General features: G+C 32.5%; 3 protein-coding genes across 5 annotated transcripts; 2 read left to right on the forward strand and 1 right to left on the reverse strand.

The window, feature by feature from the left end:
• The first annotated feature begins 523 nt into the window (after positions 1–523).
• LOC128172559 (ubiquitin-conjugating enzyme E2 T-like) lies at positions 524–11,681 on the forward strand. Its single transcript, XM_052838327.1, has 6 exons — positions 524–703; positions 2,173–2,242; positions 3,688–3,793; positions 6,181–6,279; positions 7,000–7,086; positions 10,576–11,681. Exons 1-6 carry the CDS (start codon positions 592–594, stop codon positions 10,714–10,716), a joined length of 615 nt encoding a protein of 204 aa, XP_052694287.1. The 5' UTR covers positions 524–591; the 3' UTR covers positions 10,717–11,681.
• Positions 11,682–12,073: 392 nt separating this feature from the next.
• On the reverse strand, positions 12,074–19,627 carry LOC128172509 (bromodomain-containing protein 4-like). 2 transcript variants are annotated; one of them, XM_052838290.1, is made up of 10 exons: positions 19,538–19,627; positions 18,747–18,930; positions 18,201–18,246; positions 17,981–18,045; positions 17,689–17,802; positions 17,347–17,478; positions 15,800–15,921; positions 15,260–15,495; positions 14,892–14,981; positions 12,074–14,354 (listed from the first exon to the last, which is right to left on the reverse strand). In XM_052838290.1, the coding sequence occupies exons 2-10, from the start codon at positions 18,919–18,921 to the stop codon at positions 13,958–13,960; spliced, it is 1,377 nt and encodes a 458-aa protein (XP_052694250.1). In that variant the 5' UTR covers positions 18,922–18,930; positions 19,538–19,627; the 3' UTR covers positions 12,074–13,957. The 2 variants fall into 2 exon arrangements, with proteins under 2 accessions (XP_052694250.1, XP_052694249.1); XM_052838289.1 differs by having other exon boundaries at positions 18,201–18,249.
• A 180-nt stretch (positions 19,628–19,807) lies between these two features.
• LOC128158875 (longitudinals lacking protein, isoforms H/M/V-like) lies at positions 19,808–24,562 on the forward strand. 2 transcript variants are annotated; one of them, XM_052821852.1, is made up of 5 exons: positions 19,808–19,883; positions 20,043–20,179; positions 20,354–21,237; positions 21,488–21,861; positions 22,221–24,562. In XM_052821852.1, the coding sequence occupies exons 2-5, from the start codon at positions 20,054–20,056 to the stop codon at positions 22,691–22,693; spliced, it is 1,857 nt and encodes a 618-aa protein (XP_052677812.1). In that variant the 5' UTR covers positions 19,808–19,883; positions 20,043–20,053; the 3' UTR covers positions 22,694–24,562. The 2 variants fall into 2 exon arrangements, with proteins under 2 accessions (XP_052677812.1, XP_052677817.1); XM_052821857.1 differs by having other exon boundaries at positions 19,822–19,883; positions 20,050–20,179.
• The last annotated feature ends 812 nt before the right edge of the window (positions 24,563–25,374 follow it).

The raw sequence follows: 25,374 nt of genomic DNA on the forward strand, positions 1-25,374 counted from the left end.
TCTTTCTGGGGTTGGGCCTGGAATACATTGACTGGGGGAGGGTTCTGCCTCTGGATTCCTGCCCTGACCTGAGCGATATCTACTGCATCGTAATGACCCTCATCCTTGTATGTTGGCACTGTCTTACCCTCCTGTAAGGAATTTTATCAGTTGCATGTATCGAAAATACATTATTACCATACATATATAAATGAACAATATTTATTTCTTTGTATTCTAGCTTAAATATATGTATTGTCATAATTAATATTTGCTTTAGTCTTGATATTGCATTGAAAATGAAAAAAAAATTAATAATTTTTAAGAATGAAGGTGTAAACTTTCAATCACTAATATTGCAATTATTTCAACACTTAAGTTGAGTGAAAGAAATTAAATCATAGAGTAGCACTAAAAAAATAACAAAGGCAAATAAACTTCAACCACACCTAAAACATCGCTATATATGTTATAATAATATATGGGTGCGAAACGTCTCAGCGCGAAAGGTCTTTAGGAGCGAAACGTCTCAGCGCGAAACGTCTATCGGGCACAAGATGCAAACAATGAAAAAGCGGGAAAAGTTTGTTTTCACACTCGATACTACTCAAAATGCAGAGGAATCTACGAATGAAGAAGGAGTTACAAATGTTTGTACAATCACCCCCTCACGGAGTATCGTGTTGGACGAATGATGAAGACAATATGACACAGTTAACCGCTCGTAAGGATATGTAGACTTATCTTAATTTATATTTTAATTGATTCAGGGTCTTAGGGACTGCATGCACGTCACGAACTTGTCGTCATCTTTTTATGATTACTATAATATAGAACACACCCTGTGATCCTTGTGTATTTTATAGTATAGAGTGGTCACATATAAAGTAAACTCGTAACCAAACTGACTCGTACACAAACAGACTTGTAATCAAATTGACGAGTAAAAAAGACCAATTATATTATGCCTGCCTTTAAAGAGTGAGAATAATTAATAAATGTTAAGAAAAGATTGCATGTAAGAAGAAATTTTCTATCAAATTTTGATATCGGGATCTCTTTGGCAAACCAGGGATGTATGCAAACCTAAAGGAGAAGACATTATATTATCAAAAATTTGGTAATTCATTTATCTCATAATTTCTTTATTATTGTGACGGTCAGATCGGTTCGAATACCGGCACCAGATAGCTCAGTTGGTAGAGCACCTGACTAGAGATTCAGGGGCCTGGGTTCGAAACCCGGTCTGGTCCGTCATTATTTCTCTCATCCCGTTACATTTGGTGCCGAGACCAACCCCTGGAACTGACATGTGAACTCCTGCCAGGGGAAGAGCCTGGGGTGACGAAGATCATTTAAGGGGTGAGGAATGTGATGGTCAGACCGATTCAAATACCAGCGCCAGAAAGCTCAGTTGGTAGAGCACCTGACTAGAGATTCAGGGGGCCCCGGTTCGAAACCCGGTCTGGTCCATCATTATTTCTCCCATCCAGTTACATTATTGTAATTATATCAAAACCTAACCTTAACCAATTAACAGATTATCTTTTACATTTAAAACCCATTAGTATCATTATTTACCCCTGGACCAATGGATTATTATTCGGTTTGGGTATAACTTCACTTGATTCCTTCAGTTCCTGTTCCTGAATCAGAAAGATTATTGAAGACAAAAAAGAACGTGACGAGCCCTTGTAATCAGTGCATGATGATGGAATAAATAGTTCAACAGGTTAATTTGAACCAATCAATGAAATGGGTAATAATTTCACATTTGGTGTAAAATAGGCCCAAATTAGATATAAAGATTTACATTAAGTACCAGGTACATGTGTATTTTTATAAGGCCTTTGAATCCATATTATTTGCATAAGCAAACATTAAACTATGTTAAACAGGATAGGAGAGGCAATGAGGGACCACTCCATGATTAACAACCCCCCCCCCCTGTATCTCTAGTCAAGTGCCCTTAAAAAATACTGACACACTGTCAGAGTTGTCTGGTGCTGGTATTAGAATGGGTCTGACCGTCTCTTTCCTCCCCACTTAACTGCGTTTCGCCCTTGAAGGTTATCCCAGGCACTTACCCTGGCAGGAGATAACCATGGTCTTTTGGTTAGAAAGCTTTTCAGTACTTGTTTGTTGTACTTTCCCTGTTTTGAATTTTTCATCATTTTTATTTTTTTTCCAAAGAAATCATTGGAGGTGAAGGAACACCTTATGAAGGTGGAATTTTCAAGTTGGAAATCCAAATACCTGACAGGTAATTTCTTCATGAAAAAAATTTAAAACGAAAATGAAAATCAAATTTTATTAAGGATCCACGACACCCCGTGACTTCTACATTTATGACAGTACGTCTTAACATGGCAATTTTAGCGCCTTGTGAAACAGTTTATACCACCTTTCTTTGTTGTCTATCTCTGTGGTGCAGTGGATGTTTCTTCAGTCTACCAACTCACTGGTCCTAATTTCGAATACTGCAGTGGTTTTTATTTTCATTAACTGTTAATTTACACCCGTAAAAAATTTTAAAAGTTGGATTTTTTCCCCTAAAAGTGAGATTTTCGGGGTCATTTTCAAGTCGAACAAATGCAAAAAATCCATATCTTTAAGTAACTTAGAAGAATGGGCTTGTAGGCAGAACTTTTCCCAAGTGTGTGGAGGACCCTTAATATGAATATGTATAAAATAAGTTTATTATAGCATTGAATCATGTTTTTTTGAAGTATACACTCTCATAACTGCAGCGGTGTGTGCATACAGATTGAGTAACGCGCGTTAGCGTGTTATGAAAATTTGTATGCACACACCGCTGCAGTTATGAGGGTGTATACTTCAAAAAATCATGATTTAATGCTTATATTTACATTTTTTCTAACTTCTTGCACTTGTCTGCAAATGTGATTTTATCTTACAATTCCTATCTTATCCTAAGGGTAAGTTAATATTAATGGAAGAGCCACAGTAACAGCCATAAGCGTGAACTTTGATTTTCGCTTGTGACGTTGCAGTTTACAGCGTTCAACGTTTGTGACGTCCTTATAAAACTCGTCAATTTGACCTTTGACTACTTGTTGCATTTAGAGGCATTTAAACATCACGGAATTTAATGGAAAAACACAGTAGAATGTAAATATAACCTAATGTAAAACACTTTGCATATATATTCCATACAATGTCATACATTATGTCAAATTAAGTAGGCCTAATAAAAAAATAGGTTTGTTTCCGTTTTCAGGCTGAAAAAATTAGGTTCGGTAGGTCAGCTTTTATTTTTTTTTTGCTTTTTTTTCCCCTCTCCATCTGTTCAATTGTGCATATTAAACCATTTATCTATTAAACTGGGTAAGATAAAAAAAAATCCAAGTATTTGTTGTCATTGTTTAAATGATCTGATGAACTTTTTCCCTGGCTGATGGGAACATTCCTCGAGCTCAAACGGCACGACATGTGCTGCCATTTGTAAATAACAAACATCTACACAACACTGATGACATCTAAATAAGTTATACAAGCGTTTTTACGACTTAAATTTAGAGGTCACAATAAATTTTTAAATCGGATAAAATCGAAATTTTAACAAAAAACGGAAATTTACAAGAAAAAAATTTGGGTCGGCGGGTTTAAGTTAGGGTCGGTTGGAAAAGCGGACACAAACCTATTTTTTTGTTTGGCCGTACTAGATTCTGATTTTCTCTGTTATAGATATCCATTTGAGCCTCCCAAAGTAAACTTTTTGACACCCATTTACCACCCAAACATTGACAGTGGGGGAAGAATATGTCTGGACACTCTGAAGATGCCCCCAAAGGTCAGAAAACTTAAGATTTAATAAATGTGATACAGAACGTGTAGTACATGTTACAATATTATATTTTTTCAATCATCAATTTAATGTGACTTCATATAGATGATATTTCATTTAAATAACAAAATGAAGAAAAAATGTCATCCACTGTAAATTTTTGACAAATGTATTCTACAGTTCCTATAGGCTATAGGATTATATTTAAAAGTGTACACGTTTGTATCTAGTATGCATACCAGTATGTTATTCTACATACATTACATGTGCTGAATTTTTTTAATACCCCCGCAAACGAAGTTTAGGGGGGGTATATTGGTTTCACCCTGTCCGTCTGTCTGTCTGTCCGTGTGTCTGTAGACACAACTTTGTCCCCCCCTATAGAATTTTTTATTCCTGCATGGAACAGCTTGAAAATTTGTACATATGTTGAACACCATCTGAAGATGTGCACCTGCAATTTTTTTTAAGATCAGACAAGATTTAATGATTTTATGACAGTTTTCATTTTCCTTATTCTATATAGTGTACACTAATGTTGAAAAGTAAGGGAGGTAATCCTTACAGATTTTATTAATTAATTAACAGAAAACACTCTAAAACATATTTATATGAATACATCCAGATGGAGGTTTTTTTGTCTTTATGTCTTAATTAATAAAAAAAATTTTTTTTATAAGTATTCTATCAACTGACAATGCAAAGTTTTTGTTTGTCAATGATAAATTCTTAGGAGCTAATAAGAACATCAAAGACAAGTGTGGCTGAATTCATTTGTCCCAAGGGAGCCATTATCTGAGCCATGGTTCAGATGGAGCATGTGTTTTATTAGGGGAAATTGATAATCTGTAAAATGGGTGATGGTTTTGGGGCTATTTGAAACTGTTTCATGTATATCAAAAGTTCTATCATTATAAGAAAATAAATAAATTCATTATTAATAAAGAAGTTAAACTATTTTTAGAGGTTGTTTAAATTTATTTGTCAAGTAAATTGATGAAGTGACCCTATTGGGCATTAATTTAAATGAAATTCAAAATTACTGATATGATTGTAGTGTTTTGGCAATTTTAAAATTGTTTGTAATGTTAAATTTTCTTTTTTACATATTTTTACATAGTATGGTAATTATGGTAATTAATGTTTTGGGAGTTTATTAAATTTAAAAAGCTCATCAAAGAAAATCAAAGTCCTATGGGATCAATTTTCTGATATGGAGTTCCATTGTGCCATAGGAGAAAATGGGGAAAATTTGAAACAACTAATTGCATCTTTCAAGACTCTTATTAGAAAGATATTGAAAGTTTTATCAACAGAAGAGCATTGCTTGGCTACCGGTATGTCCATTTACTGCAAAGGGAGGGGTTATTGTCATTTTGTTGGTTTTTCTTTAAATCAATTAAAAAAAATATATCATCAGATACATACACATTTGTAAATGTATTACTGTTATAGATATGTAATTACAGTGAAATTCTGACAATTTTGATTTTAATTTTTCTTTGTTAACTAATTTTTTTTTTACAATTCTAGAATTTTTTTTCTAGATGTGTTCCAAACGTTTATTATTCAATTATTTGTCCCATTTGAAATTAGCCTTGCGGGGGTATTAGTCCCATAAGGACAGTTCTAGTTCAATCTGTAGACTGTTGCATCTTATTCAGGAATTAATTGATGTTGTAAAACACAATGTTGTGGTGCTCTCTATTAAATTTTTGTATTTGTAAATGTACATTGTATTAATTTATGTTTATATTATGTTTTAAAATTTAAATTTGGCTTGGAATTTAATGCATGTATATACACATGTATATATATGTCAATACCAATACATCTACATTCATATACATCGTATACCATTGGAATTGTATGTGATTGAACCATTTGGTTGACAGATTAATACATGTTAATTATGCCCTCCTTCGAAGAAGGGAGGGCATATTGCTTTGCTGCTGTCTGTCGGTCAGTCCACCAACAGTTTCCACTCATTTTCTTCGCAGAGGATGAACATATTGAAATGAAATTTGGTATACAGGTTTTTCATGATATTATCTATTTGATATTGGGTACGATCGAGCAATTTTCGACAAGGTTATGGCTCTTGGACGTAAAAAAATTCGAGTTATTTGCAGTTTCCACTCATTTTCTTTAAAAAGGGTGCAAATTTAGTATACAGGTTTATCTAAATAATATCAAGGTCAATTTGATTTTGGGTATGATAAAGCAATTTTTGACAGTTATGCCCTTTGGACTTAGAAAAATTCCAAATATTTGCAGTTTACGTTCATTTTCTTTGTGGATGTTTCCAAGGGAGGGGGCATAAGTCAAGTGTTTCACAAACATCTCTTGTTTATAAAGTGTTATTAATAGTTTTATGACTCCATTTTGTTTAGGGAGCTTGGAAACCATGTTTGAATGTGTCCACAGTGCTGACAAGTATCCAGCTCTTGATGGCTGAACCTAATCCAGAGGACCCCTTGATGACCGAAATAGTAAGATTGTTTAAAAGTTGTGTACTTTTATCATTTAATGATAAAAGTACACAGATTTTGTTTTCATGATTCTCTTGCTGGTAACAATTTTCATTTTGATAATCACTCACTTTTACTAGATGTAATGTATAGTAAGTATTCATTGGGAGTATCCATAAAGAAGTACATTTTTTTTAAATGTATATCTGTATGGAGGTCTCTCATACATATTATGATAGATTCTGCTTTTCATAATTGTAATTTCTTTAGTATTTACTTCATTGATAAAATTCCTATTGGTAATTGAAATATGAAAAAGACAGCTAGTAGAAATATGACATAGAATATGAAACATTTTCTAAAAGTTTCATGAATGTACCTCAGTCAATTTGGTTTTGCTAGGCAGTCTGGGTTTTTGGTGATCTTAATAGGTAGGGTAAATTCATTGCAACTTTTATGTTACTGGATAGGAACTAGGTTTGTTACCAATATTTTTCATTGAGGCCATGGTCTCCATTCGAGATTATGTAATCAAGTTTTGAACCTTACTCATTCTGTATTTATTCGGAAAATGACATGTTAAAAATAAAGAAAAAAATGTTGAATTATTTTAATCTTTAAAAAAATTTGCAATTATTTATGTTATTTCAGATACTGCATATTTTATAAGGAATTCATTTTGTGAAAAATAACCATGTTTACATCACTTCTGTGAATGACAACAGACCTTGCTCATTGTAGGCTAATGAATTCCAGTACAACAAATCTGTGTATCTCCAGACAGCAAGAGAGTGGACAAAGAAACATGCCATGGATGATGTTGTACAAGTAAGAACAGAGATGGTAATTAGGGCCCCTCTGCGGGTGCCCTATAGTAATCAGTCAGTCCATCTGTCCGTCCTTGAACCTTGTTTCTAGGTCTAAGGTTAAGGCCATAACAGAATGATAAATTAAATCCTTGTCCGGGAAATATCTTCTCTCCCCTTGATCCAATTTAGCTCATACTTCACTCAGAGTGTCCATGTTCAAAGAACGTGCAGTGACTATGAATGAACTTTGTAGGTAAAGTGACAAGGTCATATCAGACCATGCAAAAATCCTTTTCTCAGGGCAATTAAACTTTCCACTTAGCCCTATTTAGCTCATACCTTACATCAACAGAACTTTTGAGTAAAGGGTGTGTAGTGACCTTGAATGAATTTTCAAGGTCAACTGTGAAGGTTATAGCAGAATTATAAGAAAAATCATTGTCAGGAGTATATCTTCTCTCCCTTTGCTTCAATCTGGCTTATACTTCACTCACATGGTGCCTGTGATCAAAGAGTATGCAGTGATCTTGAATGATGTTTGTAGGTTAAATGTCAAGGTCATATCAGATCACACAAAAATTGTTTTTTTTAAGAGCATATATATATGGGTCATTCTCAAAATATGCAGCCTTTTGTGTCAGTGTCAATTTAAAGGGGGGAAAATAATGTTCTGGGGAATATATACAGTACCATTGGATTTTAGAAACTTAAACCTATATTGTTGAACAAATTAATCGACAATTTTACTGCTTAAAGTATAAAAAAAATATTATTTGTTATGAGATTTCAGTGAATTTATGTTGTCATTAAATTTTTCCAACGTCTTTACCCTACAATATCTTCAATAATATTGATGTCTTATTCCAAAAATCACCGTTAATTTTCAAAACAACATTCATATTTTAATTTCTGCTATGCTCCTTAACAAGTTCTCTTTTAAAAACAATGAATTTGATGAGATGTATGCTTGTACAAAAAATTTTTGTCATTGGTGTTACAAGGCAAATTATATAAAAATATCTTAAAATACATCAAGTAAATAATATTGTACTACAGTTGGAATCCCCCAGATCATAGTGATATCATTCCCTGCTACTCAAAAGATAAATGTATCAGTGATGACATCATTGTGATAGAAAATATGACAGAAAATGTTAGTATGCTCCGAAAAATACAATGTAAACTGTGTCAGTGGGATAACGTGCTATTTAAGGTTTTCTAATATGAAAGAACAAAAAAGTTTTTCACATAAATGATGAATGTTTATCACATTATAACATAGGCTATGTAGCTTTGTGTAGTATCTGTTCTCTTGGGTCATACTGCTACATTTACTATGGATACATCAGTGGTATAACGGTCAGTGGCGTAACCAAAAATTGTTGTTACACCACTGAAAAAACTGTTACACCACATGACATTATTTAATTATTTTACTTTTCCTTCCATTTCATTTATATTTTGAGCATTTTGAACAATTGTTATTTATCAATTTTACAAGTTAGACACTGTCACAATAAAGAAAGCTTGACTATTTAATTGCAATTGTGTTTTCTTAATCTGGAAAATGAGACCTGTTACACCATTGACATTATTTGAAACACCATTGACATTTTGTATGCTCTAATTATGTTTTACTCATTTAAATACTTGATTAAAAGATAAAAGTAAAAACAAATTTATTCTAATAAAGAATTGAAATTATCCACATTTTATTTTTATTAAAAAATCAAACTTTTTAATGACTTATAGTGTATTATAAGATATGTTATTCCACTGACATTTCACATTCCCTATTATGTTATACTAAAATCTTTCAAATTCTTAAAGGTAACAAATGCTAGCTGAGCTTCAAGAAACATATACAAACAAAGAGGAAGTTTATACGAGTTGTATGCATAGATTTTGGAGAAAATTGGAGAAAATTCAATTTTATTGTCCAAAATGTATGATTGATATGAGATGGTATAGCATTGACGATGTTGTTTGTGAGATTGATGAGCCAAAGAAAGTTCGAACTCGATACAAGGTAGATAAAAGTGTGTGGATGCCAATAGTATGAAATATAACATCAAAGAATGAGTGAATTCGTGTAAAAAACATCTACATGCCGTTTTTGTGTCAGTGGTGTAACACTGATTATAAGTGGTGTAACAGTGTATCTCTCTTCAGATTATGAAAGAATGAGGTACGAAAACTTTTATTTAAGATCAAATTTATCATGTTTTAAATGCAATCAAAAATAGAGATTAGTTTATTTTACAAAATTTAATGCGCTTATCTCTTATTTATTATCGCTAGGTCATTGGTGTAACTTTAAGTCAGTGGTAAAACATAATAATCAGTGGTGTAACATGTACATTTTTCTCCAAATAAATTTAACTGGCAATGATACATGTATATTTGAAAACACCAGTGCATTTATAGTAATGTCTTTTTTATGCCCCATAAAAAGAAAAATCCAGTTGTGTTCTTTTTAATGCTCAAATTAAAAATTTGTTGAGTAACATCAAGACTTTGTCTCAAATGTTATGTTGGTCAATATGTAAATGTGTCAAATATTTTCTGTTATCTAATTCTGATAACTTTAAATGAAGTTTGTTGATATAAACTTTATGTCCATCATTTTAAAAGAATTATTTTATTTTATTTAAGAATTTTTTCCTATACTATATGCCTGTTACACCACTGACCAAATTTTTACAGTTCATTACATTTTAGTCTAATTATCAGCTAAATGGTAGATTTCAATGTTTGCAAATTTTTAGATGATATACTTCATTGTTTGTTAAATGTGTTTTTTGCAATCAAAGTAATTTTTTCAGCAATAATTTTCTCATGTTTTACATTTTTCAAAAGTCTGCATATTTTGATAATGACCCATATATACTCTTCACTTAGCCCTATTTGGCTAAAACTTTACCTAAACAGAGCTTTTTGGTAAATGGTGTGCAAGTACCTTAAGGCAAGGTACATGTAATGTGAAGGTCATAGCAGATCTCTTTATAATCAGTTTTAAACCATATATTATTTCCCAGTTGGTAAATCTTAGTCAGATTGATAAAAAATGCCTGTATGTAAGGGGTAATTAGATTGAATTAGAAGTTCTATGCCAGCTGAAAAAAATTCTAAGTTAAAGGTCGAGGTCAAAGCAAAATTCTCTGAATTTTCTTTTTATCCTATTGTCTATTATTCACACCATGCCCTTTGAGATGTTCACCATCTCAGTGTTGTTTTGTTGAATTTATTTCCTCTTTAAATAAAGGGTACATATATATATATGTACTATAAAACAGATGGCAATTCTGTGGTGAATGAGAATTTGTTTGTACAGATTATGCAATACCACTGTCTATTTGAAGTGAAATCATAACCTCTCATATGCATTTGTTGAAATTTACATGTATTAGGGAACTCAAATTAAGTTCTAAATGACATTGTATAGAAACCAGAAATAAATTAAAAGTGTACATAGAGAAAATGTTGATATTCTACATATTCTTTTCAGGTCACAAAGTCATCCTCACCGGAATCAAAATCACCAGAATCAAAAGGTTTGTGCTCAGTAACTGATAAAACTAAAGAGCTCAAAAGAACTCATCCTCCTCAGCCATTAGACGACATGACAAACAAAAAAGTCAGAAACTGATTGGTGGGAAGGCTTATGTACACGTAGCCATTGAATCAAAGAGCTTCATTCCAGCAGCCTAGGACTTACAGTCTTCGTACAAGCTGCGTGATTGTCAAAGCATCCAAGAGGCTTAACTTGTACATTTAAGTGAACATGATTATTGTACTGTAGTTGTGTGTATTTTGCAAGGTATTTCTGAAGTACCCGAAGCCCTGAATGAAGAGGTTTGCTTTGTGTTCAAGTGATGAAGGGAAAGCTATGGGTACTAAATAATTTATTAACCCACAGTGCATTAAAACATAGACACAAGTTATATTTATGTACATCTGAGTATATTATAGCATTTAATGCATGGATATTAAAAAGTTATCCTAGAAATGTACAGTGTGCACGTGTTACTGATAATACTGATAATACAAAATTACATGAAGCTTTCAGAGGAATAAGCAGTGAGCATGAGTGAGTGTCTGCTCTAATTTATTACCGAGTTGTAAATCATGCAGTCAAACACTTGGTACATGTACGTACATTACAAACTTTTGATTTTCCATATAATGTGGGTTTTCACATGGTAATACATTGTATAATTCTTCGATCTTTGATTAAACTACATGTAAGCATCAAATCCATGATTTTTGAAATCAGATTCTAGACATGTACTTGTACATAAATGAGGATGTGTAAAAAAAACATTGAAGTCATAAATTAAACTTGTATGCAGTATTTGAAATAAGGAATGAAAATGATGCACAATTTTTTGGTTTTTCATACATTATGTTTGATAAATTCTCTTCGAAAGAAAAAGAGAGATAAATTTAAATGTAAAATGAACTCATGATTTCTCATGTTCTCTTGCATTGGTGAACACATCTTTCATTTAATATGAGGTATATGTTTGCTATAATTATTAAATGCAATATAACATGTACGGTACTTCTTGGGGAATATGCAACTCTTTTTAAAATAAATGTACCATTCAACGGTTTGTGTTTTATTAATGTTTTCAAAGTTTTGAATACATACATGTACATACAATGTACTTGGTTTTATGTGCACATCCATCTCTGATATAATACATTGTATAAATATTAATGTACATATATTTCCGTAAAATCTTTTGTTCAATGAAGAGAGGTCCAGTTAAATGCTTATGAAGCACTTGTATTTGCAATTTACATGTCTGTCCAATGTCTGATTTCTTACCAAAATGCCATGATATCGACTTCCTGTGTTGCTACTGTATAGTATTCTAGAGCAGAGTGAAGTCCCTTATTAAGCGGCGGAGTCCGATGGGTTGCCTATCATTCTCTATATCATATAATCATTCTACAGTACCAATATTATCAATAATAGGTAAAGAATGAACAAACCAATGAACAACAAAAGTTAACAAATTTATTTTCTGCAATAAACTTTTAACAACTAGGACAATTATAAATGCAACCAAGTAAATTAATTAAAGCAAAACTTAAAATTTGCATGATCTAACTGTATACATAGCTGGTATTTCGATTTTTAATGTCTAAAACAATTTGATGTTGTACATGTACATATACCAGTACTGTCTATGTGTATACAATTTAATGCAGGATCCTTATATAGCACATAATTATACTGTAGAAGTTATACATCCCAGTCCCATTGAAAATGATAAAAAGCATTGGATATATTTGATAAATATTTGCAACTATAAAGCACACTGATGTTTACTGCTTCAATGTGAACATTATGATATGAAATGGTAAACCAATATTAAAATTGCATATTATGATTTTTATAACTGTAATGATTACATTTATATAAATAGAGTATTTTAATAATTGTGCATTTGCTGTGTTTAAAAATAACATGGTTTATATGAATATAGACTCATTTAAATTGCAGCTACTAATAAGTTATACAGGAACATTATTTGATTTTTTTAAATCTATATAATTATGCACAATCAATGCATTGGAGAGGAGAGAAAATACAGGTTACACGAGCTCGTTGTAGAAGTTAATTGATGGATTAAATGGAAATTCAATTAAGAGTTTGATTTTTTAATTACATGTATGTGCTGATAAAAAATTGATATGTTCCTTGAGATTTTTCTGAGATTGCTTTTGCCTACATAACAATTCTCAATTGATAAATATGTAAGCATAAATTGGCGAATTTCTTTGTAAAAAATCATTTTAATATGGCTGCCAAAATGAAATGGACTAAAAACTGAAACTAAAACAAATATTGAGTGACTCAACTAAATGTACATGTACTCTACATGTATAATTTATGTACTCAAACTATTAAGTATTGCTTAAATCTCTAAAAAATGTTTACCTAACTACATGTAAATGAATAGATATCTTTAGGCTTCCTCTATATTACATGTATTATACATGTATAATCACAAATATGAACAACAGTAAATGAACTTGAATTCATATTAATATCGTGTAAATTGGCGCAGACAGAAAATACATGTTACCGGAAAATAATGGAGATACACGTATGTATTTTAAAACATGTCCATCAGAACTCAAATATTAAAATGTGCACATGATGAAGTCAAAACAAAAATGAAATAAAACGAAAGAAAAAAGATACATGTAAAAATATATGTAATGTACTTAGAGGAGATTTATTTTGAAAAAAAAGATTTTTTATGAATATTTTGGACGGTAATGCGTTCATGGGGCTGGAAATTTAAAGTAATTCTCATTATACATAAAAAGAAAAACAAGCATCAATAAAAATGAAATAAAAATTCCATCAGTATTAAAGAATACATATAGTGATACATGTACATTGTATAACATGAATATAAAACCTTCTCAAACATAAAGCAATTAATGCACATGCTATACATTTAAATATGAGCATTGACTTTTTCAAGTACACGTTTCCCATGTAAAATTTATAAAAAAAAAGAAAAAGAAATGATGTCGATGATGAAAGTTTCATTTCTGATATGTTCTCATTTTATCACAAACAAAAAATGGCAATTAATCTTTTAAAACTTTCATACAGACAGTACATCTTTAAATATAGAGTTTGTTTTTAAAAATTTGCAATTAGGATCTGTGGCAACATTATTCAAATATACATGCATTTTTACTTTCAAACTGATATATTGTAACAGCTTGTATCCATTAAAATCAAATGTTAATTAATAAACATGCATAATATATTGTAATTATGCAAAAAAGAAAACAACATTATCGATAATGTCAATAAAAGCTTATTTGATGGAGATATTTTGTCTGCATGGTTTTGATTACACATGTTTTATTTCTTCCTCTTCAATAGTTCTTGGTCCATATTCTCCCGTTTTCCAGAAAATCTGAGCACATCTCACGGATCGACAGCACATTGCAAACTGAAGAAGAATTTTCCGTAAAATTTCGACGATCGGGTTACACACAACTTTTGTTGTGACACAACAGTTCCAACAGAAAACTCCTGTAGGGTGCATAAACCCATTGAACAACACCGAGAGTACTGGCTTCATCACATAGTCACCGGTCGTGATGAAAATACCAATGAATATTGGCTGGAAGACATATTTGATGATATATTTGAACAGTTCAACCACAAACAAGATGAAAAAGCTGGTTACAATGCGTAACGCTCCAAAGAACTCCTGCCAAATTCTTTGAAAAATTGTTTCTAACCTACAAATTAGAAGAGGGAATAGATTAAATGTACTTCACATTGTGTATTTGATTTGTTTGGCTGATTCTTTTGCAGCATATGATATCAAAAAGTTATATGAAGTGTGTATTAAATTTATTTACATTTTACTGACTCATATTTGATCAAGTAATAGTCTCCCTTTAATCACAGTTGTATATTTAAACTATCATCAATATTTTACTTCAAAATATTATCATACTTTTTTTTGCAAAACATGTGACTTTTATACCCCATTAACATCTACTGAAATTTCAGTTTCTTACCCTAGCTAAAATAAATTGGAATTCATATATTACATGCTTACTAGCTAGACTTGAAGTGTTCTACTTAACCTAAACAAAAGTTACTGTCCTTTATGGAGCTTAAGTTTCTGAAACCTTGTTTTAGTACATGCTGAAGAATTTGGATTGTTTCACAAGCTATCTGAATAAAATCATCATGTCTAAATTCCCCCCCCCCCTCCCCCCAGAGAAATCTAGCTGAACTAACGTGTTCAGCAAAAAATCATTACTGACCTGTCTGCAAGTTTAGGCATCATGGCCTCCTCTTCTTCATTGTCCACCTCCAGATACTGCACTGCCCCGTGCCCAAAGTAGTACGTCGTACTGTAACAATACAGAGTCTATGTAATAATTTCTATCATATATATAGAGATTTCATATAGATACAAAACTTTAGTAATATTCATGTGAAGGGTAAGAATGAGTATTTTTTGGGATTATGTGTCCAGGTAATCACTATGTATACATATTAATGTATAAACACATACAGATGTGTAAGAGCTAAGGTATTCAATGTTTATATCCTGTATATTTGATAGATCAAAACTCTATTCATGTAGATGACAGGAGTACATTGTAATATCCCATGGATCATGACCTACCCAGCTTCCTCCTTGATAATATAAGGTGGGGGCATGGCGGCTGGCTTGAAGTCCGTGAAATTGACGTCCTCAATCTTCTCAGGTTCCGCGGGCTGTTCCTTGACCTCTTTCTGGGGTTGGGCCTGGAATACGTTGACTGGGGGAGGGTTCTGTCTCTGGATTCCTGCCCTGACCTGAGCAATATCTACTGCATCGTAATGACCCTCATCCTTGTATGTTGGCACTGTCTTACCCTCCTGTAAGGAATTTTATCAGTTGCATGTATCAAAAATACATTATTTATAACATACATATATAAATGAACAATATTTATTTCTTTGTATTCTAGCTTAAATATATGTATTGTCAAAATTAATATTTGCTTTAATTAGTCTTGATATTGCATTGAAAATGAAAAAAAAAATAATTTTTAAGATTTATGAAGGTGTAAACTTTCAATCATTAATATTGCAATAATTTCAACACTTAAGTTGAGTGAAAGAAATTTAATCATAGAGTAGCACTCAAAAAATAACAAAGGCAAATAAACTTCAACCACACCTTTTTCTTTTTCTTTCCTTTGTTGCTGCGGTTGGATGATCTGCCAAGCTTGCTTCCAAAGCTGGCCCAGCTTTTCCATGTGGCCTCTGATCTGTTTGTCAGTTGACCCTCATCAGGCTTATCTGCCAGATTAATGTTATGAAAGCTAGCTGCATGATCAGGTGGCTTTACTACATGTACGAGGGTCAATCAAAAAATACGAAGACAATGTGGCTGTTTATCATAAATTTTTTATGAACGTCATACTTAACAGATTAATTGGTGCACCAACACTTATGTAATTGATATGCGAAGTTTTAGTCCATTTGAAGAAACGGTATTTTTGTTACCCCTTTTTAAAAACAACATGTTTTGTCACCATGGCGCACGGTAACGTTCAAAACATGACGTCAAGATTAAACACGCACGGTTTATAGATATACCCCATTTTTATATCACGCTTAGTCTCTTGTGCCTTTCTCCTTACAATTTAAAATGGCTCTGAACCACTTAACATCTTATTTGCACACATTTGTTCGAGAATCATAAGTTAGTTCTTCAAAGTTTTCATTTTCTAACCGTGTATCTCTTAGTTTACATTAAGGATAACCCTGAACGTCGGTTGACGTGAATTATTTTTTTTACCAAATATTTACAGATATTCTACTATCTTTCGGACTGTTTTATATTCAAAATACAATTACCACCACCCCCACAAAATTTATTACAGGTAAACATAAACCTGCAAATAATTGTTGACTTATTTTTTGCACCATTGAGCATTTTCACAGCTTGTATCGGCTTTTTCCTTAGTTACATCCATTTTGTTTGTACTTCTCGTTGCGCCATGACGTCCGGCGACGTCGATGTTTTTAGTCAATTCTAAAGAGGACTATCTGTCTTTAGTTACTAATATCTGTTCGACAAAACCATATATCCCGTCATTATTTGGAACATAGATTACCATGATTATAATTAATTTGAGGTTTCAATATTATTTGGTTTTAAGCCCAATTTATAGAGATATTACTTTCAACATTATATGGTTTAATGTTGACTTAACACAAGTTTTGACCGTGTGCCGTGACCTCAATTTTGCGGGATTAGATTCTAAATAATTCTAAGAAATAAAGGAATTTATTAACTTTTTTACTTGCAAATTGTTTGAAACTATTGCTAAATTATGTTTACCAAATTTAGTAATGATATGACGTTAAGTAACATAGCTATGACAAAAGTCTTCGTATTTTTTGATTGACCCTTGTATATACATGTACAGCATGTATTTTTTTCATATCCATATAAAAACAAAATCTTCCTCATTAAAACATCAACTAAATTGTCTTTATTTTGACCAAATCCTTACAAAGTCTTTTCCTTGCATGATACATAATCTTGTATCTTTTAAGGTTTTTTTTTACACACCCAGATCTACTACTTTTCACACTAATTATAGTAAAACTCTTTGCTCAAATCTCAACAGAATGCCATCAACAAAAGTTAAATGCAATTGAAATAGCTAGGAAATAAGTATTGATGGCAGCCTCTATGGTGACATTGCTCCCTACCTTCGGCTTGACTCTCTAACTTCAGTCTTAGCTCCTCTGCTTCCTGCTCCTTCTTCTTTTCTGTTTTAAACGTCTCTCTTAATTCCTTTAATGTCTTCTCATCTTCATCAGTGTCATCCCAAGATCCAGTACCTAGTGGAATGAAAACTTGTGTGTTAAGTGATTTTATACAATAACATAAAGCATACCTTTTTATCTCCTAGCAAGTTGCAAGAACTTGTGTTCGATCCCTTTGTACATTTATATTATATATACAATAAAATATGTTCAAACCATATCTCCAAACAAAAGTATTGAATTCATTCTTTCATTACATCACTCCTTCTGTACTTCAAAACTCACTCATTATACTCTCTTGTTGAGAAACTGGTATCGGTGTCTTTGAAACATCATATGTTGTTCCTTTTCTGTCTTTGCCTGGGGGAGGTGGATCGTTTTGCTGGGGAGTAATGTTTCCTTAAAAAAATGATTATAGGTCTTATAGATCAGCATTTTTTCCCCATTAATCAAAACACATGCTTTGCAAATTTAGTGCTTCTTTTTTTTTCCATTTGTGATCAACCTGATTAAAATCAGCTGTTCTGATGCACTACCAACAGCATTAATTTCATTATAAATGTATATTTTTTTTTACCAGAAACAGCTGCCCTGAAGTTGTAGGGGGGTGGACTTTCTTTCGATATTTTCTGTGGTTGTTTTCTGGAAAACAAAAAATTCTGACTCAAGAATTTGCAATTTTTTGCATTTTCAAAAACTGAAATAAACAAAAATATTTCCATGGAAGTACCAAGTTTACTGCAGAGTAGAGCAGACTTTATTTTTCCCCTTACTTTATACTGTTCAATTATACATACTCTTTTCTGACAACTTCAGCATATGTATAGTCTTCAGGTTTCTGGTCTGCTATGTAAAAAAAAAAAGAAATTCATATGAGAAAACAAGTTTAATTTTGTTTCAGTAGTGCTTCAGTAAGGACAAGTTTTTTTTATTAAAATATACAATCATGTATTTTAATTCATATACGGGGGGGGGGGGGGGGGGGTTAGTTAGTTTTTAAAAATTTTGATTTGTTGTTCATGGATATGTAATTATAAAAAATACCATTTCACTATCACTGGTGTATGATTTAATTGAATCATTTTACTATTAAACACTCAAATATTTGCTTAACTGCTAACCTGATTTTAAAAGAATATAGACTAAATTCCACATGCATATTAATTTTTTTTACTTTGCTTGAAAAATGTCAGTTTGAAGTGCATACTAAAAAAATCTTTTTTGTGTGCAGTGTATTTTTTACAATAATATAATGTTTAAAGACTGAATTTTACTTTTAAACAAATAATATACATGTAAGTTTATGCTATAAGCATTTCATGGTTAATTAATTAAATACTGACTGAATGGAACAGTGGTTCTCTCTTTTGGTTTTGGTTTGTCCATGATGGAATCATGGTGACTTGCATCTTCATCTTCTATTTCCGGTGGGCGAGATACTTTATTTTCTTGTCGAGGAGAAGTAAAGTCTAGAGTACTGTCCCATTCTGAGTCTGTATCATCCTTATCATTCATCATTACGACAGCCTATAAATTAGATATTACACATTACTGCATTAATATATTGCTACTGCAAACTGCAATAACCAAAACTTTGATGTTTTCTTAATACACAGTGCTACATTTTGAAGTTATATGAACATGCACGAGAGAGAGAGAGAGAGAGAGAGAGAGAGAGAGAGAGAGAGAGAATCATCACCTGATATTGTGTTTGCATATTATGCATTTATAATGCCTTCATTATAATTTTTTTGACAAGTGACGAACTTAATTAGTTAAAGTTAAACCATTGTTTGTATTTATATATACACATATGAACAGAGACATACATAACATTATTTATGTCTGTCACTCTCTCATATGAATGATTATTTTAAAAGTATTTACTCGATGCTTATAGAAATAACGTCAATGTTATAGAATTTCTTATGCAAAAATAAAAAAAAAATCAAAGAGATGAAAAGAAAGTAACACAATATTATGAATGAGGCATTTGAAGGTAGCAATCTCTCCTTTCGAAAATAGGCTAGATTGACCTTAGTGCACTTTGGCAAAGATTTCATTATAGTACAGAACATAGAGAAAAGAATTTACTTATCAAATAACTTGCATAAAAAAGAAAGATAAATTATACCTCCTTATCGTTGGCAATGTATCAACCAGCAGAAAGTCTTGTTAGAACTTGAGGTTACCAATGTAAACTTCCGGCGTATTGTAAATGTAGACTTGGAGCTGATATCATGACAGTACCCGAATTTTAAATGTGATATTAATGGACAATGTATAGATATTCACATAAATGAATAAAACAGCATTATGTATCATCAAAGTTGTATACACATTTTTATTTTGTTAATAATTCTTTAAAAAATATTTTACCATCGGGATCGGCATACTGATAAATAGAAATTGATACAATCAGCTGTCGAATGTGAAATAAATATTAAGCTTTTTCTTTTGCTATTACACACATTGTTAAGGTAAGTCAAAAAAGCTATTTTGTATTATATGATTTATTTTGTGTTGTTATCCATGTGACATTTTCTGCAAACGTAGCAGCAGCACGGAACGGTGAATGCATGCCATTGTCATTAAATTATGCAATTTTTGTTTCAAATTTAAATCATTTATTTACAAAGTCCAAAGCACAATGAGTTACCAGAAGTTTTACACCAATCCTATTCAGTCCAGTTCTCTGCTGTGTCAGCTGGCATCGATGTGGAAGAATGACATTATGTGTGATGCTGTCATTAAGACAGGGAATGTTAATACAAAGGTAAGTATATAAGCTATTGGCAATTGCCAGTATTGGTGTTAGAAATCTCCATGTTAATGCTTCAAAACTATTTGAACAAATGTTTGGCGGATGGAAATATTTCACTGTCAGAGTGCAGTTTTCACACAAGTAAGAGTATAATCTAGCTATGTATTAACATTTTTTTTATTCAAGGCTCATAGAGTTGTTATGATGGCAGCTTGTCCTATGCTGCAATCTATGGATCATGCTGCATCAGGATCCAAATTAGAGATTCGGCTTTCACCAGATATAAAACAGCAGTCAATCCAATCATTCTTGCAGTATTTGTATGAGGGCTTCATGATGGTGACAGAGGACAACTACAAGGACATTGAGAAGATTGGGCGTTTGTTGCAAGTAGACAGTGTCATTAAATGTTGTGCTGATTTCTGCAAGAGTTTAGCAGTTGGAAGAAGATCCTTGTCCAACGCTGACCAGTACCGCTACACATTCTGTGATATGATCGAGTTTCGGCATGTTCGATCCTCAGATCTACAGAGGACCATCTCAGAAAATCAAGTCAAAAGGTCACATGATGTGCATGGTCATTGCCTTGATAATGGTGTCAAAAGAACTAGACATAGCAGTAGTCCAATAAAATCAAGTAATAGGAATTTGCCTAATCAGGCAGACAATGTGCTAGATGGAAAGATTCTACAGGACAGTTTGGAGTTTGTACAAGTAGAGCCTGCTGACTCTGGGGGGTCTCATCAAAGTGTGAGGGTGGGGGTTGTTAGTCATTGTGAAAATAATCCAGAGACTAGCGTGGTGATACCTATAGGAGATTGTTGTGACACTCCTTGTGGATCCACAGTGGTGTCTGAATCATCTGGGTCACCAACATGTACAAATACTTTGTCAAGAAACCAGACTCCATCTTCATCTGATACCTCAGGTCAAAGACAATCACCACACCAAAGTTCTGAAAGTATGGATGAGATTTCAAAGGAGTTTAAGCAAAACAGACCAAATGAAACTGCTCCAGATCTAGCTAAATCTTGTGATCCCAAAGAATCAACTGAAGCTCAGGGAAACAGGTTTGTAGTTACATCATTTAATTAATTTTGTATCATATCTATTTGTATTCACAAACATGAATACATTTTTATAGTATAAATCACATTAATTACAAAATTATAATCTTTATCAAATGATAAAAAAGCCTGTATTGCATCTCAGTTTTACATAATATTCATACATATACATATGTACATGTACTGAGTATATGTATTTTTGTATTTCAATTGATTTTATTTGAAATTGATACCTTCATATTGTGTTTTCAAGACTTCAAAATGACAGTCAGCTTGGTCCAGATTTGAGCATTGTCAAAGTAGAATTCATCGCCCCAGACCCTGATAGACACAGGATTTTGGAGCAAGAGCAGGTTGCCGCTGATTACCAAGACAACAGCTCCCAACACAGGTCAAGGCCATCTGAAAGTATGGAACTTGATCAGCTTGGTTCAGCAGTAAGGTCCAGTGATGGAAGTACTCATAAAATCCTTGACAGTATGACTGAACTGAATGAGCATATAAGATATCACACCGGTAATTTAATGCGTATGTTGCCTGAAAATCAGCAATCAAACCAGCACCACCCAGGGGAGTCAGTGTCCTCAGCAGATCCGAGGGGACATGCTCATAAAATGAATCAGCAAGGTCAGATATAAAAGTGTACATACCAATGATACCCAGCAGATAATGAAATATAGATAATGTTGTCATTGTATGATTGTATAAAATGAGAGAAGAGAAAGTTAGATGGAAGGCTGGTGAGGTAAGTTTTTAAAAACCTTTAAACAAAGAAATTCTTCGTCTGTTGGTCCCTATGGTCCATTTGCATCACATTGATCATGTACATGTATTTGTGATGATTGCAACCATTATATACCTTTGTACTATTGTTTTTATTTACATCATTTTCTCAAGTTAAAGGTGAATGTGTAAAATATCAGATCTTTTGTATGACCAGAAGTATTTGTTTGATACCTTTCTATATTGATGTTTTCATTATTTAGGTAAACAGCAGACCAGAGTTCATTCAGTTTCCTCCCCACCTTACCCATTTTCTGTGAGCTCAACAATGCACCACCTACCTCCAGTGTCTGCCTTATCCCACTTCATGCTGCCTCCACGCACCCATCTCCAAGTTGCTGCCAAACCCCCACCCACGGGACTCATCGATCTGTCCGAGGATTCCTCGGGGGAGACCCGTAGATCGGGGGACAGCCAGCCCTCTGCGATGCACAAGTTGATGTACATTCCAAACAGGAAGCCTTGCACCTGGTGCCAAATTAAAGGTGTGAAGACAAAGTCGGGCTGGTACTGCTATGCCAGCTATAAGTGCGAGGTGTGTGATGTCCCCCTGTGTAAGCAGGGCAGGGTTTGTTTTCAGGAGTACCATAGACATATCGGGATACCTGACTCAGAGATTGTGAATCCAAATAACGATAGTGGATCTTTTTTGTTCGATTTCAGTCCCAACAAATAGATCTGTTGATATTGAAACATATCTTTACCACCAAAGCCTAGAAAAAGAACAGCTATCTATGTAGTAAGTAGATATTTGATCATAAATAATTGTTGTCTAATGTTGTTGTTTTTTCTTTAATAGAAGTCTTTAATAGTGTATTTAGATGTATATATTTTTTATATTTGATTTACGAATTTATTGAAAAAGTTTTATGAAGTAGTTAACATGCAGTAGATACTAATTAGGGCCCCGCAAGGATTTGCGGGTGCCCTATAGTAATCATTCTGTCCGTCCGTCCGTCTGTCTGTCCGTCTGTCACTCTTCCGTCCACAAATTTTCTGGGTTTTTTCTAATAATTTTTTTTATGGTTGCCCAATCAAGTTCAAATTTGGTATGGTAGTTCAGTAGGCAGAAATACATATTTTGATGTTAAATTTGGTTCTTTATGTCTTCTAGTTTGGAGCTATGTCTTCTAGTTTTCTAGTTTGGAGCTGGGGTGGTGGGGTAGATTCCTTAACTATTGATAAGAATGAATGGGCAAAGAGAGATAACTGCTGAGAATGTTACCATTGTATTCTTGGAAGGCTGTGCAATATTTGTCCTTTGGGATTAATTAACCTTCCACAGGAAGAAAATCCTAAGCTTTATCTTTATCTGTTACATTGAGATTAATTACTGCACTGCCTGTGTCTGCAAATGAACTTTGTTTTGAAGTTAAGGTCAATTTTGAATGATGTGTAGTATTGTGTACATTGTGTACAATATGGATTTAAAATATAATATTCATACTTTATTTTGGTTAAAATATACTGTACACAATGATTTATGATAATTTTATTGAATTCTAAAATCAAGATATATATTAAGATATCCTTTTTCATTATTTTATTTTTTAATTATTTATTTAATTTTTTTCTGCCTTAATGCTGTTAATTTTAACAGGTAATCAGATAATAACCCCATTCTGTCATTTCTGAAGAAAAAGAAAATCTTATTGTAAATTTAGAAGAAAAGGATGAGAGAGCAGAACAATTAATCCCCTGGGATTAATTATCTTGCCTGCTGCAGAAAATTTAGAGGCTTATCTCTATCTGTCATATGAAGATTAATGAACACCTTTGTCTGCAACTGATGTTTGTTTTGAAGTTGAGGTCAACCCTGGGTGATACAATGTATTTGCATTCACTGAAGGCTTGCATTTTATAAAATACCTGTTTAAATCTTTCTTAAATACACATTTAATTTAGTTTTTTTATAAGACATGAGGTTATAGATCCCTGTTTTATGCAGATACAAGGTTACTATTTAGAGTTTTTGGACATTCAGGAATTATCTTGAAATTTTAAAAAAGATTCAATGTTAATATAAAGAGGATGGAATTCAAAGTTTTTTTAACTTCTCTATATTAATTGTCATAGCGGGGCCCTTCCTGACTGGTCAGTTTTCTACTTTATCTCTGTACATGTTTTATAATGGATGCATTGACATACATGTACATGTAATATAATGTGCTTCTAAACAAGTTCAATATCTCAAGTTATTACTATATAATTGGTACATGTGTGATAGTGTCATGCATTTGAATACTCTGCATGCTGATTATATTATGTATACAGGTATATATATCTGATGTGTTTTGTGTTCTGATGTGAAAAATTGCAATAATTGTACATGTATTCATGTACTTCTGTATATTTATCATGTGGCACTGTATTTCATCAGCGGATCATAGAGATCATATTATGAATGTCATGAAGTTCATATTTATGTAATAGGTATGATATTATTTCGTGAGATTTTTGTAATTTTTTTCCAGTTGTTGTAAATATGAGTGCAATAAAATGTAGTTTTCTGTAGAAGATTCGTGAATAAAACATTTAATATTTATATAAGACTTCATCAATACAGATTTTTGGTTGGCAGTAGCATAGTTTTAGAAAATTGGGGGGGGGGGGGGGGAACTCATTCAAAATTTTGACATTTTGACATCCAAATTAAAAAAAAAAAATATGTTGGGGGGGGGGGGGGTTGTAGCAGCATACCTTCATCTAATACTATAATATTCATTTTATTATTTCAATAAAAAATATTTTCTGTAGAAAAAAGATGGGTTTGCAATTCTCAAAATTCAGAAAGATGTTTGCAGCGAGAAAAAGGCCCCCCTCCCATGATGTGTGCCTTTTAGGTTAAGTCATTCAATTATGCATTTCATCATGCAGTACTAAAATAATTATTGCAAGTATGTGCAATTCTTGCATTAATTAATGGAAACCTCTACTCCATTGTTATATCCATCATCAATCTTTTTTTATTTGCATTTTTTTTTAGATATACTGTTTGGTAAATAAAATTAGAAAGTTAATGTCTTAATTTGACTTTGAGAGAGGAGCCTCTGCGAATGTTGCTTATTGCATGCTTATAGTTAAACCAACTCTCTTTGAGACAGTATTGTAAATATGCAAGAACAGTAGTTGGTACAGTTGTTCAAAAGATTTTGAATAAAAGCGTCACCAAAATCAAAAAATTCAGACACTATATCTCCAAACTCTGCTTTTAAAATATTCAACCAAGATTGCCCCCCTCCCCCCTGCACTAGTCTTTGTATCCAAGACACTTCAAAGAAGTTATAAAATTAATCAAGTTCACCATATTCAGACCTTCTGGAAAGAGGTTTTGTTTCACGACTGAGCGTTTAATTT

This window comes from Crassostrea angulata, chromosome 1, assembly GCF_025612915.1.
Source record: "Crassostrea angulata isolate pt1a10 chromosome 1, ASM2561291v2, whole genome shotgun sequence".
NCBI lineage: Eukaryota > Metazoa > Mollusca > Bivalvia > Ostreida > Ostreidae > Magallana > Magallana angulata.